The sequence below is a fragment of the Eleutherodactylus coqui genome, chromosome 5 (assembly GCF_035609145.1).
Source record: "Eleutherodactylus coqui strain aEleCoq1 chromosome 5, aEleCoq1.hap1, whole genome shotgun sequence".
Classification (NCBI taxonomy): domain Eukaryota; kingdom Metazoa; phylum Chordata; class Amphibia; order Anura; family Eleutherodactylidae; genus Eleutherodactylus; species Eleutherodactylus coqui.
In genome coordinates this window covers 210,905,448-210,923,876 of record NC_089841.1, presented here as the reverse complement: position 1 = coordinate 210,923,876, position 18,429 = coordinate 210,905,448, and the positions used below count along the sequence as shown (strand labels likewise).

General features: G+C 48.4%; 1 protein-coding gene across 2 annotated transcripts; it reads left to right on the top strand.

Moving 5' to 3' along the window:
- The first annotated feature begins 991 nt into the window (after positions 1-991).
- On the top strand, positions 992-17,002 carry GCNT1 (glucosaminyl (N-acetyl) transferase 1). 2 transcript variants are annotated; one of them, XM_066604151.1, is made up of 2 exons: positions 992-1,087; positions 14,258-17,002. In XM_066604151.1, exon 2 carries the CDS (start codon positions 14,407-14,409, stop codon positions 15,691-15,693), a length of 1,287 nt encoding a protein of 428 aa, XP_066460248.1. In that variant the 5' UTR covers positions 992-1,087; positions 14,258-14,406; the 3' UTR covers positions 15,694-17,002. The 2 variants fall into 2 exon arrangements, with proteins under 2 accessions (XP_066460248.1, XP_066460249.1); XM_066604152.1 differs by lacking the exon at positions 992-1,087 and adding an exon at positions 2,702-2,773.
- The last annotated feature ends 1,427 nt before the right edge of the window (positions 17,003-18,429 follow it).

Sequence of the window (18,429 nt, the reverse complement as noted above, 5' to 3'; positions counted from 1 at the left end):
CAACCAAACGCCACCCCGTGATCTCATCGCGGGGGGGCTGTTTGCATCTCCTTAGTTCTCATGGGGCATTTAAATGCCGCTATCAGAATTGACTGACCAGCGGCGCTGCGCTCACTAGAGGGCGCCGGGTGAAGCCGTGCGCTGATAGCACATAGAGCTGCCAGGTGAGGGGGAGCGCTGCCGCTGCTGAAATCAGCTTCGGTTATGCGGCGTATTTTGACTTTTTTGCGGAATGGCTGCAGATTTAGTTGCAACATTTTGCACTGTAAACGTGTGCTTTGGGTATTTTTACAACAGCCCAAAAAATTGCGCAAATAATTAAAAGGCTAATTAGCCTAATGCAATTCAGATGTCTACCCCCCCCCCCACCCCCGTGTCTTGCGCAGCGTTTCACCTTTACCTTTGCAGATTTGCGCACCTGCCATAACTTCTACGGGGGAACCCTTAGTGCGCAACTACGCAGGAAAATAGAGCAATTCTAACGTTTTTTTGCGCTCATGAGAAAGAACCAATTAAAATCAATTCTATTCACTGTGTTTTGCGTGTGCAGATTTTGCGCGCACGGACATGTTCGCGTGGACAATCTTAATAACCCTGCGGCGATACCGGTCCTGTATAAAAGGGTCCTTAGAGAAGCGGTGCGGCCATCTTTGTTTGTGCAGGACCACCAGAGGGTCCCACACTGCCTGAATACAACATATTACATCATGGCTCATTGTAAGGACACTTGCTTACAAGACAATTCCTTGCACAGAGTAGCGCTACCAGTATCGTCCACGTGGGGCGCTGTGCATCTTGCGTTCCTTACAGCTACACAATAAAGTGTAGAATGGCAAACACCCCGGGAGGACGCCGCAGTGATCCCACCCTGGCAGCGCGCTGCATCCCCCCACAGTGCGTGGCTCTTGTCCCGGGCTGCAGGCAAGGTGAGCTGCTGCCAGGAGGTGGCGCCCGTGGGGCGGCGCCAGCAGGAGGGGAGGAGGGCGGCGGCGGGTGGGGAACGCGTCTTCTCATGTGTTGTCCGTGGAGCCCAGCAGTAACAGCCCGCGGCCGGCGATGTCCTGGACGTGTGTGGCGGCGCCGACAGGTAAGCCGGGCGGGCATGGCGGGGGTGAGGGTGCCGGCAGAGGAGGATGGCTGCCACCTCTGTATGGGGGCATTGTGGTAACTGGTCCTAGTATGGGTGGCTGCTGGGAGAAGCTCGGCTGCCGCGGAGCACCAGTAGGGCAGCCTGCAGGGCTCTAGGGGGTCTGTGGGGGGCAGTAGGACTTATGGCCAACATGGAAGCACGAAAATACGGAGCGCCAAACCTCGCAGGCGCCCAAGGGAAACCATCGAATTTAACGGGTTCCATCAGTTATACCAGGAAGAAATGGCGCCGCGCACTGCAGGGTCACAGATGGAAGCAACGACGGAAACCTACGTGTGAACGGAGCCGTGCTGGCGCGGTAATGCGGCTTCCGTGTAAGTTGCGCAGTCACACGTTCAAGGCGATGGGTGCATGCAAAAAAAGTGCAGTCGGGACGTACATTTGCGCTTCCTTCAGTGGTTTTTTTTTCTTACGTGCAAGGAAAAAAAAAGGATGAATATAAAATCACGTAGATGCGCGGCTCGTAATGACGCCACAGACGTACCTTTAAACCACAGACGTACCTTTAAACCGGCCTGTTTTCCATTCCCTGAAATCATCCGTGTTCGTGTGGCGAAGGACTTGTAGTCGCGGCACGGGCAGCTGGTGTGTCGGATTACACGTTACACGCGTGCCGCTGTATGACGCTCAAACCGTCCACTTTTGCGTGTGCTATTGTAAGCGTGTTCAAGCGCTATTCTGTTGCTATGACTACGGCCAGCTTCACATCGGCGTTGGAGGTTCTGCCACGGATCCAGCTCAAATACCGGAAGAGAAAGCGCTGCGTGCGGCAGATGGATGGACCCCCTTATGGTCGGTGGGGTCCGTCCGGCGCTGTTTGGTCCGTCCAGAGAGGGGACCTTTCGCCAAGGGATCCCCAAGTAGAGCATGAAAGCGGAGCCCCCCGCGCAGGTATGATGGCACCCTAAGGCCGGGCTCACACGGCTGACTGCCAGCGGAATGTGGGCAGCGGGTGCTTAGCCGCGGAATGCCAACCAGCCCTGACTGGTACATTCACCACCATGTACTAACCTAATAGCCGGGAGGCGGATGGAGACCTTCACCTGTAGTCCTCTGTGGTGGTCTACCCCAAGGAGTTAGAAAAGCAACATATAGGGGCAGCCCGATGAGCCCCCTAGTTTCAGAGAGGTGCCCTCAACTTTGGAGGGGGCTTTCAGCAGTGCAGGTGAGTGATCCGCTCTTGGCTCTGCGTTCTACCTGCCTTTAATGGAAGGAAGCGTATCCCCCCCCCCCCCTGCTGTAAAGGAGCCCTCTGCAGCCCCCCTTCCACAACGCAGGAAGCACAACCGCCGGCCTGAAGTACCTCCAGCTCTGAAAGTGTTAGTTTCCTTATCGCTGCTGAGCAGGATGTGTCCGGCAGGAAACCTCAGGGTGATGTTAGTAAATAAGACCAGCTACAATGTATCAGTGGGACCCCAACACAAGGAATAGTTCAAGGGGCGGAGCGCCGGTCCCTCCACCCGCCCGCCTCTGGTCAGGCTTTGACTCCTGTTGACAGTTGCTTGGTTTCTAGTTCTTCTTAAGACGAAGTGACTCTGACAAGTAAGCAGTTTATTTCCCTGTTGGCGGCCGCTTCTACATGGGACTGTTCGCTGTCTTCAGCGATGATCGCCCCGTGCAGCGGTACCTTTTTCCTTTTCTTAGAACATCTTACAGATTTTCTCATCTTAAGGCACTGGAAGTGTTGGCAGACGGCTGCTGAGGAAGCAGCGCTGTCTGGAGGTGTGAGCCCTTCATCACTCACAAGATAGCTGTAAGACAAATATTGGAAGTAGTCGCTGTTTGCACACTTCAAGGAGAGCAGGAAACTGGGAGGTGATTGACAATTGTAATGTATGGAGGGAACAAGTGAGGAGCCCTCCTGACTGCTCTGATGGCTGCATGTGAAGGAGATGAGCAGAGCAAGAGGTGCAGTTCATTGCATAAGACCAGGTGAAGGTTACCTTCCTAAGTTCGTATAGGAAAATGTTTCTGAAGCCACATCCTTTTGGCTTTCACAAGAATGCTGATCATTAGGATCAGTTTTTGCTACTTGGACTTCACTTGGGAGTCGTTGCATAGCAACTAGCTACACAACTTTTCCTTCGGCTCGTCTTAAGGTTGTATCATGTGTAATATTGTTTCGTTTTTTATATCCTCCTTCCCTAACGAGCTGCCGTAGATTTCTGTAGGGTTAGAATGAGGCTGTGGAGTCAGTAGAAATGGCTTACAAGAAAATGTGTCATTCAATGCAGAATCTGTTGCATATTTTATTTCATAGGAGTTGTAGGCTGGGTTCATACGGGGCCGAAATCCGCCGAATGACCGCACGGAAATACAGCGAGATGTCCGCGGCAGAAATGCAACTTCAAAAACCCACGCTGTTCGTCACGGGTTTTGAAGCGACTTCACCGCCTGCATTCTGCTGCAGCCATCTCTCTCCATAGAAGGGAGATAAGCTGTAGCAGGAATGGTGATACAATTGACATGCTGCGGCTTTGAGTTCCATGCGGCAGGTCCGTTTCAGTGCGGCTTCACCGCAGCATGTGGACCAGATTTTTGCATATTTTGTCCACTTTTGCTGCTTTATCCCGGGATAAAAAGTACCGTCAGTATTTCCGTGTCTGCACAGAAATTTCCCAGCAATTCCGCCCCTTGTGAACTCAGCCAGCGCAGGGAAGTTCGGAAGTGTCCTATAAATATGTTGTATTCATCTAACCCGTATTTGTTAACTAGCATGTGGAGTGTGGGATGTAGCCGGATTGTTTCATCAGAATGCTGATGGAAAGCCCGATGTATCTCCTAAAAACATGAGTCGTATATGAAGGAGGCGGGGAACATTGAGGAGTCTGAGGCTTAGCTTCCCGACTCCATGGCCCCTATTTAAGGCTAGCAACCTCCCCCATAGTAATTCTCTAGTTTAACCCCTTGAGTGGCAGGTTTCCTATCACCCTGTCGTGCCCACCAGGGCAGGTTTTTTAAAATGGTCTAATCATTGAATTTCAACTAATTTTGCAGTTGCGTCTCAAGAGCCATAACTTTTTCATTTTTCCATTGACATGGCCATATGAGGGCTTGTTTTTTGCGGGACAAGTTGTGATTTTTTAAACAGGGGGAAGGAAAAAAAGAAATGGGGAAAAAAGAAAAAAAGGGGCCATGTCATTAAGGGGTTAAATAATGTATTAACTTCCTTCTCTGGGTCATTACGACGCATGGATACCACATGTGTGATTGTATTTTTGATTTTTTACAAAGTAAAGGGAGACAAGTGTTTTTTTTATTTTTTTAATAATTTTTTTACTTTTTTTTTTAATTTTTTTAATTTTTTTTAAATTTTTTTTTGTCCCTATAGGGGACTTCCACAGGGACCCATCAGGACCCCTGATCACATTCCGGGGGTCCGATGGTGACAGCCCTTTACATGCTGCAGTGACAGCCCTTTACATGCTGCAGTCACATAGACTGCAGCATGTAAGGGGTTAACACAGCAGAGATCGGAGGTTTTCTCTGATCTCTGCTGTTAGAGCTAGTACCTAGCTGTCCTCTGACAGCTAACAACCAGCTCTGCCTGCCACAGAGACCATCGGCTTGCTTCTGACAAGCCGATGGTCTCTATGGCAACCTGTAAACAAAGCAGGAGATATTGCCGGCATATCGGCATGTCGGCAATATCTTCTGCTGGTTTTTCAAAGCCCTTGCTTTGTTTTCTGTGGGTCTGTGCAGGCAGAGCACACTGTCACAGCTTGTGGCATTGTGCTCTGCAGCTCCCATAGTGATACATAGCCCGGAAATCTTCCGGGCAGTATCGCTATGAGCAGTGGAGCTCGGCCCCGGAAATTTTCCGGGCGTGCCACTCAAGGGGTTAAAAGAGAGTGTAACAGTTGTGTGTGTGTGTGTGTAAGTGTGTGTGTGTGTAAGTGTAAGTGTAACAGTTGGGCTGGGTTCCCACGGGGCAGATTCCCGACAGAAATCCCGTGGTTTGGCCGCAGCGAAAAACCGGGACAACCACTGCTTCAAAACTCGCGGCGGTTTTGAAGCGGCCCGGCTGCTCACTCTTCCGCTGCGGCCGGCGCTCCCATAGAGGAGAACGCGGCCGCAACGGGGGAAAATAAATGTACATGCTGTGGTCGGCAAATCCGCGCCGCAACAGTGGCTTCTGTCGGCTTAGCCGCAGCGGATTTGCCGTCCCGTGTGGACGAGATTTCTGAGAAATCTCGTCCACATGGCTAACTAATCCCGGGATTAGCGGCCGCATGCGGATTTGCCGCGGCGAAATTCCGCACAAAATTTCCACAGCAAATCCGCCCCGTGTGAACCCAGCCTTAGTGTGTGTAACAGTGAGCGTGTGTAACAGTGAGTGCGTGTGACAGTTTTTTAACCTGCAAATAGACCTGAGAGATCTGCTATGAGCACATGCATGTTCTTGAGGTGGCTGTTATCTTGTATCTAAGGCCACCTTAAAGGTGCAGTGACACGGAGCGCCAACTTGTAGCAATACTCCTAGCGGTTGACTTCAGTGTTTCCCTATTTTGACAACGTCCTCCGCAGCTTCTCCCCGCGGGGCTCGTGAGTCATAATGTTGCGATTTTACAATGATACCTGGCGTGACTTGATGTTCCCATGGAGCTTTATGTAACACATGGCGGTTCCATTTCTGAAGAGTGGAGAGCGAAAAGAACAATCATATCCTGAAGCAATGATGACTGATAGCAGGGCAAAGTATAAGCTGAGCAGTAGAGGTGGATGAGATAACCGTGAGGTTCAGTGAGGTCGCGATCCCTGATCAGTGGGAAACATCGTATCATTTCTGCGTGCACACCGTGCGCTGTTTTCCTGTCCCATTGACATTGGGTGTTCTGTACTGAGGGACCCGCAAAGATAGAGCATGTCGCGATTTTACTTCCCGCACTGCGTTGCGGGGAAAAAAAAGCTCGCATATATGACTCCATTCGCAACGCATAAATCTCTCGCAGGATTTTTCTCAGCCGTGTGAAAGCGACCTTAGGCTAATTTTTCTACAGGCGAGTGCGATATCAAGCCGTGAAACTCCTGATATCGCGCTCACTAACATGCGATTTCTCTGCGAATGCGAGGCGTTATTCTATCAAAACCACTTTGCATCACTTTGGGGAGGTAGCGATCCGCCGCAGCTGATCTACCAATGTTTCCAATGGGGAAACCTCGCGTCCCACGCCCAAAAATGGAACATGCCGCGTTTTTCTGTTCCCGCATCACTCATATGGAAGACCCCATTCAAAGGAAGCCCCCCACTCACACAGCAGCGCTGCAAAGCATCACTTGTTTTTGGCCGCAGCTCCCTGTGTCTCACAGCGGGGTTCAGCATATTTCATCATTGATATCGCTGAACAGCGCCACGATCGAGCGCATGTCTGCTAGGCTCCATTGAAAACGATGGGAGCATTATACTGCAATTAGTGTGGCTGCAACGGCCGGGTCGGATCCGGCTGCGAGAATTCTAGCCGCGGGACCCAACCCGAGCGCCTGCAGAGAGCAGCACGTACTCACCCGCGCCCCGCACCTCCGTCTCTTTCATGTGCCGGCGCATGCGCAGAGCGGAGTCGGGGGCCGGGGAGTGATGTTTCTGTGCGGGGCTCCGCACAGAAATAGAACATGCTGCGGTTTGTTTGCCGTGCGAGATTTCATGCGGACAAACCGCGGCCGTCTGCATAGGATTGCGTTTGCTAACGCAATCCTATGGCAGCTTCCAAGGGCGTAAATTCCCGTTGCAGAATTTCCACCCGTCTGCAGGCGACCTAAGGCATATTGTCCACAGGCGAGTCGGATTCTGTGCATGGGGAAATCCCGCACGGTATCCAGCCCTGCCCGCAGCGAGTGACCCCTGCGTACCTGTATTTTCCCGGCAGCGACGTCCGCGCGGACCTCTCCACTTCCGGGCTCGCTGTACTGTGCGTGGTCCTCACGGTCTGATATGTGCAGTGCAGTTTTTTGTTTTTCTTTAAACCCCCTGCTTTCCCGTGGATCCGCGGCACTTCTGCAGTGTCAGCTGCGGGTGTGCCGCGTATCGGATGGCTTCCATTGACTTCAATGTAATCGTTTCTGCGGAAACTGCACAAAAATGGAGCATACCGCGATTTCTTTTCCGGACGCTTTAATTAATTTGCGGACGCCCCTGTTTCCCTTTGGGTGGCTTGATTTGCCAATCTCCTATGGGGATTCTGCAAATCAAACCCACCGGTGGTCATTGGGTCTAATACTTCTACACAATCGTGTCTGTTGCCGATCGCTGTGACCTGGTTCCCCTTTGACATCGCACAGAATGAAGTACTCGCTGGTATCTGCCACTTTTTCCCAACATGCTGCCGTACGGAATATTCTGCTTTGTACATGGCGAGCGCTGTGCAGCATCAGATATAGAGGCGTGTAGTAATAAAGATCACCTCTTATAATGCGATTAGGTAATCTGACCTCCAGGTGTCTGTATTGCCTGCCGTCTGTTTAGTACGAGCCTCCTCCTATCTGCCATGTTTAGCTGCTTCTCGCCGCTGCGCTGTCTTTATTTTTCCTCTGATTTCCTCCAGCCGCCCGTCCTTGCATCCTCTTTGTAATGAAGGAAATTCGGTCATCCCTGTCAGTTCTCTGCCCCATTGTTATGAAGGAAATGACCGCCAGTAACTTGTCTGAAATGCTTGTGCAGCAAGACCTACCCCAGTCCTGTGCTGCAGCGCCCCCTGAGGCGGTGTTCAGACGGTGCGGCCTATACATCACTGGGAAAGCTGCACTTGTTTCTACCGGGATTTTCAAAGTAGCTGCTGTGAAAACTGCATCGAAAACCACATGCTTTTTTTTTTCCTGTGGTACAGTCTTGAGCGCACCATCCACATCCACCCTAACACAAGCCGGTCCGATGTATGATGTGAATGAATGGGACCTGGGTAGGTGAAGCCCATGGCGATTTCCAGTAAAACCGTATGCGCCTATATTATACATTGGGTTAGGCCTCAAGGCAGGTCTAAAGTTGTATCTCTAACACGAGCCTTTTAAAGGCCCATTTACACGTAACACTTATAACACACACTCGTTTGAGCTACAATCGTTACATCTAAACGCGAGCCATTGCGCACTTTTCGTTCAGTTTTTGTTGTTCGCTCAGTTTCAGCCTGGATCGCCGGCCCGTTCACTTCTCCTTATATTTGAATGCTCCCCATTCCGTGTTTAGTGTAGAATGTGAAGATCTGAACGAGAAGTGAACAGTTCTCGGCGATGATCTCTGCAAACGAATTAGCGGTGACGTCACGCGCTCGTTCAGATGAGAATTGTCCCGTATTGTAAAGGGGCTATAAACGTATCGCACATGCGATTTTACTGCTAACAGCCATTGTTTTCAGAAGCACATCAAAACAATGGGCTGCACGAGCAGTGTGGTCGAAAGCTGCACTGCAAAACCCTGGCAGAGACTGAGAGGGCAACTGCACACAAGTCAATCATTGCCCGATTTCGCGCTCACCAACATGCATTTTTCCTGCTTGTGCGAGGCGTTTTTGTTTCAAAGCGTCCCCACATCACTTCGGGGATGCAGGGGTCGTGTAATCTGTCCCATCGTTTTTAATAGGAGACATCACATCGTGGTCAATCGGGCCTGCAGCAGCATCGCATGCCGAGTGCCAACAATGGGCGATGCAACAGAACGTACAAAGACATGCTGCGATTTGTTTAGCAACGCGCAAATCCTGCGCAATTTTCCTGCCCGTGTGAAGCCGGCCTCGCTCTTTAGAAAAAAAAAAAACTTTACAAGTTGTTGTTTTTTTTTTTTTGTTTGTTTTTTTTTACCCTTCTAATAAACTGAAAACGCATTAACCGAACTGTAGTCCTATCATGTAGTAAATCGTGTCGCAATCAAGTCTTGGAATCGCTTACATAAGTGAGAACATGAAATGACACATCTGCGATACGAAGGCCAAAACTAACAGTGCCAGTAAGAGGCTAACTAAGGAGAGCGGGGTTCCGCAGGGCCACCCATGAATCACCGTGTGGCCGGCAGTCGCTCCATAAGAACATGACTCAGATTGTGTAAAGTGGGATTGCCAAGAGTTGTGAAATGAGACAAATTATAACTTGTAGCATTTTGCTGTATTATTATGCCACCTGAGTTGTCACTTAGACGTGTCTAACACGCCACCGTTGTGCCATTGCTGGGGTGCGGGACAGTACTTTTAGGCTGGGTTCACACGGGGCGGATTTGCTGTGGAAATTCCGTCCGGAATTTCACCGCAGCAATTCCGCCTGCGGCCGCTGATCTCAGGATTGGCCAGCCATGTGGATGAGATTTCTCAGAAATCTCGTCCACACGGTACGGACAATCCACTGCGGTTAACCCGGCCGAAACCGCGGCTGCGGCGCGGCTTTGCCGACCGCAGCATGTCCATTCTTTTTCCTTTCCGCTGTGGCCATGCTCCACTCTATGGGAGCGCCGGCTGCAACGGAAGAGCGAGCGGCCGGGCCTCTTCAAAGCCGCCACGGGTTTTTCCGCGGCACTTCTCCCGGCGGAAATCTTGCGGTTTTTGCTGCGGCCAAACCGCGAGATTTCCGGCGGGAATCCACCCCGTGGGAACCCAGCCTTACACTTTCTTTGCAGAAGTCCTTGTAGCTGGTCCCATCTGTTCGCCCTACTCCTCTAATCGGCATCGGCAGAATAATTCTGATGCTTTTTTGGGCGTCCCGTCTTCGGACCACGATGTTGTAAAGGATTTTTGCAGACGGTATGATCTATAAACTGGCAGGTTCGGTCTCCCATAGGGACATAATACTACACCCATAGAAGTTCACGGACCCTTGCTGTACCTCTGATTCTCCACTCTCTTGTGGCGGCACCGACAGGTTGCGCTCCATTAGGCTGTACTATGCAGGAGAGTATGTCACATACTGCCCGCCGGAGCACCAAGGTCTCTCTATTACAATCCTCCTACAGTGCTGACTGTATATAGTATATAGTGTGCTGCGACTGCTGCTGCTTCTTCACATTGCAGGCTTTCTCCACCTCTCGGAGTGGCTCTCACGTGGAGTGCGGACAGCCTGACAACAGGACTGCTTAGTCCACAGCTGAGAATGGCTTTTCCTGCTGTGCCGCCTGGCGCTGGAGCCGTACGGCGTTCTCCCTTCTTCTGCGTCTCTTATTCTCCTGGAACAAGTTGGGGGTGTTTGACTGAATTTCTGCTCCACCTACAAGATACAATTACAGCAAACTCCTCTCTCTTGTATAGCGAGCGCCTCTGGCAATGTTTCCTCTCCAGCCGGCTACATGGCTTTATGAGCCGCTTCTGTTCAGCAAACATGGCAGGGGAAAGAAAAGAGAACTTCAGCCTCCCCATCTAGGAGGGCTTCCCCAATATCTAATGTAGGGCGACACATTGACCCCGGTGTAGTACTGTGGAGTCCATACAAGATAGCCGTCCAGTCACTAATATCTCCCACCACACGAAGACCACCCTCATATATTCGTTTCTTCCAGCGTTTAGTGCTGCGTTCTCAACGCTAAGGTTGGGTTCACACAGTACCAATCCGTCGCAGCAAACCCAGGCGGAACCTGCAATGCCGCACGGAATTGACAGCTGCAGCATGTCAATTTTTTTGTTTTTTTTCTGTTGTGGCCTCACTCCTCTCTATGGAGAGAGAAAGTCGCAACGGAATGCCAGCCTCCGAATGCTGCGGATTTTGAAGCTGCGTCTCTCTTGTGGAAATCTCGCAGCTTTTCCGTGCAGCCAAGCCGCAGGATTTCTGTCCCATGGGAGCCCCAGCCTCAGCGCTCTCAGACGCTGCCACTGATTTTAATGGGGCTTTTGAGATAATTAACTAAAAAAACAGCATTTTTCAAGCGCTGTTTGCTCTATTTTCATGCTTTTCTGCGTTTTAACCCTTTGCAAGCCAATTTTGGATTTAGGGTTTCCTAGGGGGCTTTCTCTTTCTGCCATTATTCAATGGCGCCACCTGCTGGCTAGAGCCAGTACTGCGGTATGTGACATGCTGAAGAGACCCCCGACAACAGAGCGGCTAGTAATCTACAGTAAGAATACCCTGCCGGACGTCTTCCGACATCAGAGCTGTACAGCCTTCAATCAGAATGTCTTTAGACGTCAGACAGTGGATTGGAAAGTGTTAAAATGCAATGCCCATTGAAATGATTGGGGTGCGTTTTCAGCAGCATAGAGGAATGTGATTACCGCGTTTTCGACTGCGTTTTTTTTCAGCTCTGGCACCATCAGCTTGCTTGGCTTTGTTGTGAAGATGCAGTCAAACCCGCATGTCAGCGCAGCTGAAAAAGCAGTAAACGCTGTGTATTTACACGCACATATGTGAGAGTGGCCTTATAGTACTTCTATACGGGACGATTATCGCTCAGAGCCCCTCGCTCCCGCAGGGATTTGATCAGTAATCGCTCCATGTAAACACATGCAGAAAACTGAGCAATCCACCGCCGAGTGTAAACAGCAGTCGTTCAGAAGAGCTGTCTGCTTACCGTACGTGGAGGCGGGAGGGGGGAGAACGTTTGCCGGCCCGCTCCTCCTCCATTCCGGATGGCTACTAGTACAACTGACCAAGACCTTAGCACAGGGCCATGAGTGTATGTAGACGGCACCGCAGCCTATCTGCATGGGTCTTACGGCACGCTCCAGAAGCTAAAACCCATTGCAGTCTTTATGCCACATACCCCACTACAGCACAATCTGCACGCTGGCGTGTATAGGGACTCCAGCCCCAGTATCAAGCGCCTATAGTACCACTTTAGGGAGCGGATGCAGTCCTCAGCCTGCAGTCCAGTCCATGGCACCAAATGGCCTTAGCCCAACCCTGGAGTAAGCAGTGCTTTCCTCTTGAAGTTATTATTCCTAGTTTGTCATGTTTTTATTATTTTTGACTTGGACCTGTATTGTAAGATTTGTTCTTTTTAGAATTAAGACTGTTTTTTCCCCCTACATTTTGAGGAATCTGCAAACCTGTTGAAAAGCAGCGCCGCTGGTCAATGTAAAGCCTTGAGGAGCACAGACGTTTGCATCTGGATAAATATTAAGTTTCTCGGTAACCTTACACTCTACAGAAAGCACATATTCAGCGAGTGCTAAAACAACTTTTCCTTGCCGACATAAAGTCCTGCTTTCATAGCCGGAGCTGCTGGCTGGCGGCGTGTCCTCCAACACATAATGGTCGACTTCTGTGCAGCTGTTCGGGGCTGGGAACGCATCACACACATTTACGCTTCCACTGAATGTATTTTTGGAGTTATTAATCGTTCATATAGAAATGTTCACATTTATTTGCAGCTACATTGTAGTTGTGTGCAGAGGGAAAACACTTTCTAGACGTACTCGATGAGAGAATTTTTTGACCCTGCAATTTACTAAGGCCTGCTACTCTATTCTCTGTGATTTACTCATAGAGTTTGACAACTAATTTACTATCTTTTTTTTCTTTTTTTTTCTGGGACGTTTGGTCTGACCTACTTCAGTCGGAGTGCATGCCTACATTCCTTATTGCACCAATGGAGCGAGGTTTCCTTATTGAAAACTGTAGGAGCAACTCCGCACTCTGCCGTAGTGGCGGTCAGCCAGGGTGGAGGTTCGCTTACTCCCCGAAGTGCTACGAGGCTTTTTTGAAATGCAAACGCCTCGCATCCACGACGAAATCACATGTTGGCAAGCGCAAAATATTACACTAGCCTGTGTGAAGTTGGCCTGAGGTATAATTAAAGAGCTGTCAAAAAGAGGCTGAAACGGTGATGTTTGGGCCTTTTGGGGTACTTCTACACAGGACGGCTGTCGGGGGCTTCAGCGACGATCTCTCCTCTACTTTCACACAGGAATGGTGATTGCTCGGTGAATGGAGGCGGAGGCGGCTGGAGATTGCTCCGGCCATGCCTCCATTCACAGTAAACAGGCTGTGCATAGATGAACTGCCTGTTTACATGGGCTGACCGTTGTTTGATATTATAATTTTTTTTGTTTTAATGCCTACAGAAGCTGAACGATGAATAAATTATTCAGATTTCCACGATCCAGTAAGAAGCTGAACGATTAGTGTTCAGTGTAAAAGGGCCCTTCTGTAACCTGCATTCTGTAAATAGCAGTAAAGATGGCCATCTCCACGGGCCCTCATGTTTGTCCGTTCAACGTATAAAGGCCACCTGTGGACAGCCCTGGCAATGTCATTGTGGAAGGGCCGCGGATCGGACGGCTTCCATTGACTTCAATGGAAGCCATCCCTGCTGCGATTTATTTAATTTTTTTTGCTGCTCTGTGAGCAGAAAATCGCATTTTATTTCTGCTTGTGTGGAGGAAAAGAGGTTTCCAATAGCATGTTATGGGCGGTATTGGAATCTGGAGGTGGACGCCTGCTCTGGATCCCACAATGCACATCTGCCCGCGTGCAGTTGGCCAAAGACTGTGAAGGGTGGTTGATTTCTTTTGACATTACCAGCAGTGCAGCTCTGTTAAACTAACCCTACTCCTTAAAACCAGGACATCATTGATCGTTTAATTAGCATATTTAGGGTATAAATTCGGTCTTTGTAGTCTCATTAAATGGGGATCTTTTATCCTATTTACAGGACAAGATCTTCACAGTCTCCATACTTGCACTGTACTGTATTACTATTAGAATCTTGTTGCCATTTGTGGCCCGATCTGTCGCCACTGCATTCTATCAGTGTCGTACACGAAGCATCCACTGAACATCTAGCAGCTGTTCTTATCGCCCCGCTCCCGACGCACACGCTGCATGCATCTCCTGACGAACCATCCCTCTCGGCCTACAAGCGTGGCTCATGTCTTGTGGAGAGGTGACCTGAGCAGCTTGTCTACGGTTACTGCTGGGTGTGGGAAAACCTCTGCGTATGTTTGCCGGTACTAGGAGGGTAGGGGCGCCTGTGGAGATTGTTGTACCTGGAGGGGATTTTGCAGATATGGGGAGAGGGGGTGGGAGTCTGTAGATGGGATTGTAATAAATGATCCTATCCTCGCCTCTGCCAGGTCCCTGCATGTCCAAAACTAACCAAAAAACTGTAGAAAGCTAGAACTGCGCGAGATTTAAAAAAAAATCCAATACTACAAAAAATTTTTTTTTTTTCACAATTGTCTAATTTCTTTTTTTCTCTTTTAGGATGCATAGGGTTCACATTGCCAATCCCCACAAAACCACACTTGGCCTCTGACAAATTGGTATTCTGAACGACACCTTCCACTTGACAGGAAGTGTTGTTGGTTTTTTTTTTTTTTCTTGCATTTTTGAATTTATCAAGATAGTCTGAAATGCTGAGAAGAAAATTGCGCCATTGTAAATTCGGCCGAATAGGCTTGTTGCTGTTTATCGCACTGGCTGCAGCCACCCTCAGCGTGGTGAAGAACCACAACAAAACTCCCGATTTTGCTAGCAGAAACTTAGAAATTGTGGGGGAGAACCCCGGTAGCAATGTGAACTGTACGAAGATCCTCCGAGGGGACATCGAGGCGATCCTGGGTGCCAAATTAGATACCATCACTGTGAAAAACAAAAGGAAGCAGCAACACCTGACTGAAAATGACATCATCAATATGACCAAAGACTGCAACTCTTTTACCAGAGACCGCAAGTATGTTTTATATCCACTTAGCCATGAAGAGCACGAATTCCCCATTGCCTATTCAATCGTAGTTCACCATAAAATCGATATGCTGGAAAGACTTCTGCGTACAATATACATGCCTCAGAATTATTACTGCATCCATGTGGACAAGAAATCTTCCGACTCTTTTATGGCTGCGGTAAAAGGAATCGCCGCTTGTTTCGAGAATGTCTTCCTAGCCTCCCAACTGGAGAATGTAGTTTATGCATCGTGGAGCCGCGTGCAGGCCGACCTCAACTGCATGAAAGATCTTTATCGTGCGACTGCCCCTTGGAAATATTTAATTAACCTATGTGGCATGGATTTCCCCATAAAAACCAACCAAGAAATGGTACAGATGTTAAAAGCCTTGAAAGGGGAAAACAGCCTAGAGACGGAGAAGATGCCACCACAGAAGGAAGTCCGGTGGAAAAAGCACTATGAGATAGTTGGAAATGGCATCCAGAAAACGGACATTGACAAGGAGCCGGTACCATTTCAAGTCCCGGTGTTTTCCGGCAGCGCCTATTTTGTTCTCAGCAGGTCATTTGTTGGCCACGTCTTGGAAGATGCCAAAATCAGAACGTTTCTCGAGTGGTCCAAGGACGCTTTTAGTCCAGACGAATTTGTATGGGCCACTCTACAAAGACTTCCCGAAATACCGGGATCTGTCCCCGCCAATAGTAAATATGATGTGTCTGACATGAACTCCATAGCTAGGTTTGTGAAGTGGCAGTACTTGGAGGGAGATGTTGCTAAAGGAGCGCCATATCCACCGTGTAGTGGAACTCATGTCCGCTCAGTGTGTGTGTTTGGTGCCGGTGACTTGAAGTTCATGTTGGGGAAGCATCACTTGTTCGCTAATAAATTCGATGTCAATGTAGACTCTACTGCCATTCAGTGCCTCGAGGAACATCTTCGGCACAAAGCCTTGCATCCGGAAATACATCAATGATTTTTGTTTCCACTCGCACAGTATTTGTATCACCGATGTGGCAAATTTTTGTATATGGAGCCTCTTTAGAGGAACTGTACAGCATAATGTTCTACGTGAGCTACAGCTGGGAAGCTACGTAAAGTTATTTTAACTCCGTAGGAGTTGTGCAATAAGTACCCGGCTGCTTTATCACTTGTGTGTCAACATTAAAAGTGCCTACTTTTGGAAATACATCATAACTTTTATTGTGCTGCCATGCAGCTGGCTTGGCACCGCTGTCAGGTGGCATTGTGAAACGGAGTATTCATGCCATGCATATTTTTGTTATTGGCCTAAGAAACAATTTCCTGGTGTTTTTTCTTTTTTGTTTTTTGTTAATAATGGTAAAAACCCTTTAAAGTAGTTCAAATCCGAGTAAGACTGTCTCCATGGAGAGGGGAGATTATTCCTCAGTGCCATGACCTACGTAGTATCACTTCCCTGGGGGTACTCTTGCACTCTTCTGGTCATTTACAGCCTAAGGAGTTTAAGTTTCGACTGGTGACGACTATCAGAAGTCAAGAAGTTTTTTTGGTAACTTTTTACTATTTCAGACAAAATATTGAGAAGGACCATGGTGACGAGTTGTTGCACTTTTTTTGAATGTGATGGGTTATAAGTAGAGATGAGCGAGCACGCTCGTTTAAGGCTGATGCTCGAATGAGCATCGGTCTTCTCGAGTAACTGATTACTTGTCCGAGCAAATGCGGGGAGGGGGTGGCGGGGGGGAGAGAGCTCTCTCTCTTTCTCTCTCTCTCTCTCTCTCCCTGCTGCCCCCCCCCCCCCCTTCATTTGCTCTGACCAGTAATCAGTTACTCGAGAAGACCGATGCTCACTCCAGCATCAGCCTTAAACGAGCGTGCTCGCTCATCTCTACTTATAATATACTATTTAATGTATTTTTCCATAAAATCGCAATTCTTCATTTTTACTCGAAGCAGATCATGAAAATATTAGACTTTGAGAACTTCTATGTAAAAAAAAAAAAATGTAAATTTACCATTTGTTTAACTTATTTTAAAAATAAAAATGGTTTTTAAGATCGATCCTTTTTTTTTTTTTTCAGCTACAGTTCATGTTATAGATTAGCATGACGAGTTTCTTTCCTTGGGCCTTCTGTATGCCTGTCCATTGTTTGTATGAATTAGAGCATTTATTTTTTTACATTGATGATAAAATTAGATTTTTATTTTTTTTCTGAAGTGCCTCAAATGGAAGCACACTGTAGATGTTGTATACAGATTATATTGATTTGGATAATAAAGCAATGAGCTGCTGTGTAAATTGACAGGGTTGTCCTGGTTTTATTCCTTACCAGTGCTGTATTGCGCTAGGCTCATATGAGCGGATTTGAATTCCGTATTATGTGCGCATATGATTTATGGAAATTTAGTATCGAATGTGAATATATATTCATGCTGGGTTCACACCGGGCAGATTTGCCGCGGAAGTTTGCTGGGATTTGCCAGCCATGTGGACGAGACTTGTCAAAAATCCCAACCGCAAGATTTCCACCAAGACTACGACCCGTGTGAGCTCGGCCCTAAAAGAGTCTGACAGATGGATTAAAAACTTGAAAAAATACAAAAAAAAAACTATGACCCAGGTTTGAGAAACAGACAAAACAACTCCAAGGCCCTTGCAGTAAACTTAGAAGGGTACTCCCATCTCAGAAAACCAATTCCAGTACGTTTGAATCCCAAAACGATACTCGCCCATGTTTATTCCTAGAATGCTCCGTTCTCCAGGTACTGCAGATATTGATTCCTCTGCCCTCTGGTTGGTTGTTGCTCCTTACCAGACAAACAGACCAGCTCTTCTATGGAAAGAAATGGAGCACAACGGTAGCTGGTGGCCGGGCCGAAAACTAGTGCGCATCGTTTCTAAAATCCCGGCCATCAGATTTAAATGAGTGTGCAAGCACCGGCCTCTTCTACATTCCTTTTCCATAGAAGAAGTGGTCTGTTTCCCTGACAACAGCTCATATACATATAATAAGCAGAGTTCTATTCCAGGCGGGCCAGTAGAAAATACATGACGTATGAACTGCATACTAATGACGACCATGGTGCTCCTGAAGACACATGGCAAACAAAACCTATATATCATAGTCCTTGAATCAATAAGGCCTGATTCCAGTATACCAATATATAAAGGTGATTTATTTTTTATTTTTTTCCTTTTGGGCTGAGATCGAAAAACCGCGGCATGTCCTATTTTGGGGTTCAAAAATTGCCCACTATTTCCTATGGCAGCAAATTAAAAAATGCTTTGTACCCGCGTGCTTTACACTTTCAATGACCTGCCTTGCACTCGTTTGTGTAAATACAGCCTAAGTGTTGCGGTGAGCTTCAACAATGTGCACTATGGTAACTGTGTACAACACTTTCCAATGCCAGAAATACATTTGTCCATTCATTGGCTTGTTCTGCTTCAGAGTTAGGGGTATTTCCATCCATAGTATATGGATTCTGCCTCAAAAGACTCACACCTACCTATAGGACTGAAGTCCTCCACCCTTGCCCTACTTGATGAAGCACCCCCCCCCCCCCCCCACGTGTCCGTAAAATTGGTGAATGTATAGGTGGCAGCACATGTGCACAGCTTTCTACATCCGGTTGTCTTTGTAGCAGTTTCTGCCTAGCCGTTTCTCAATTCGCTGTCCGCTTACAGGATCCACAGGATTTGAAGATTGGTGTGGGACTTGCGTCCAAC

Bases quoted from the DNA above. Each gene is read 5' to 3' on its own strand.
- GCNT1 (XM_066604151.1), top strand. From the start codon at position 14,407: ATGCTGAGAAGAAAATTGCGCCATTGTAAATTCGGCCGAATAGGCTTG.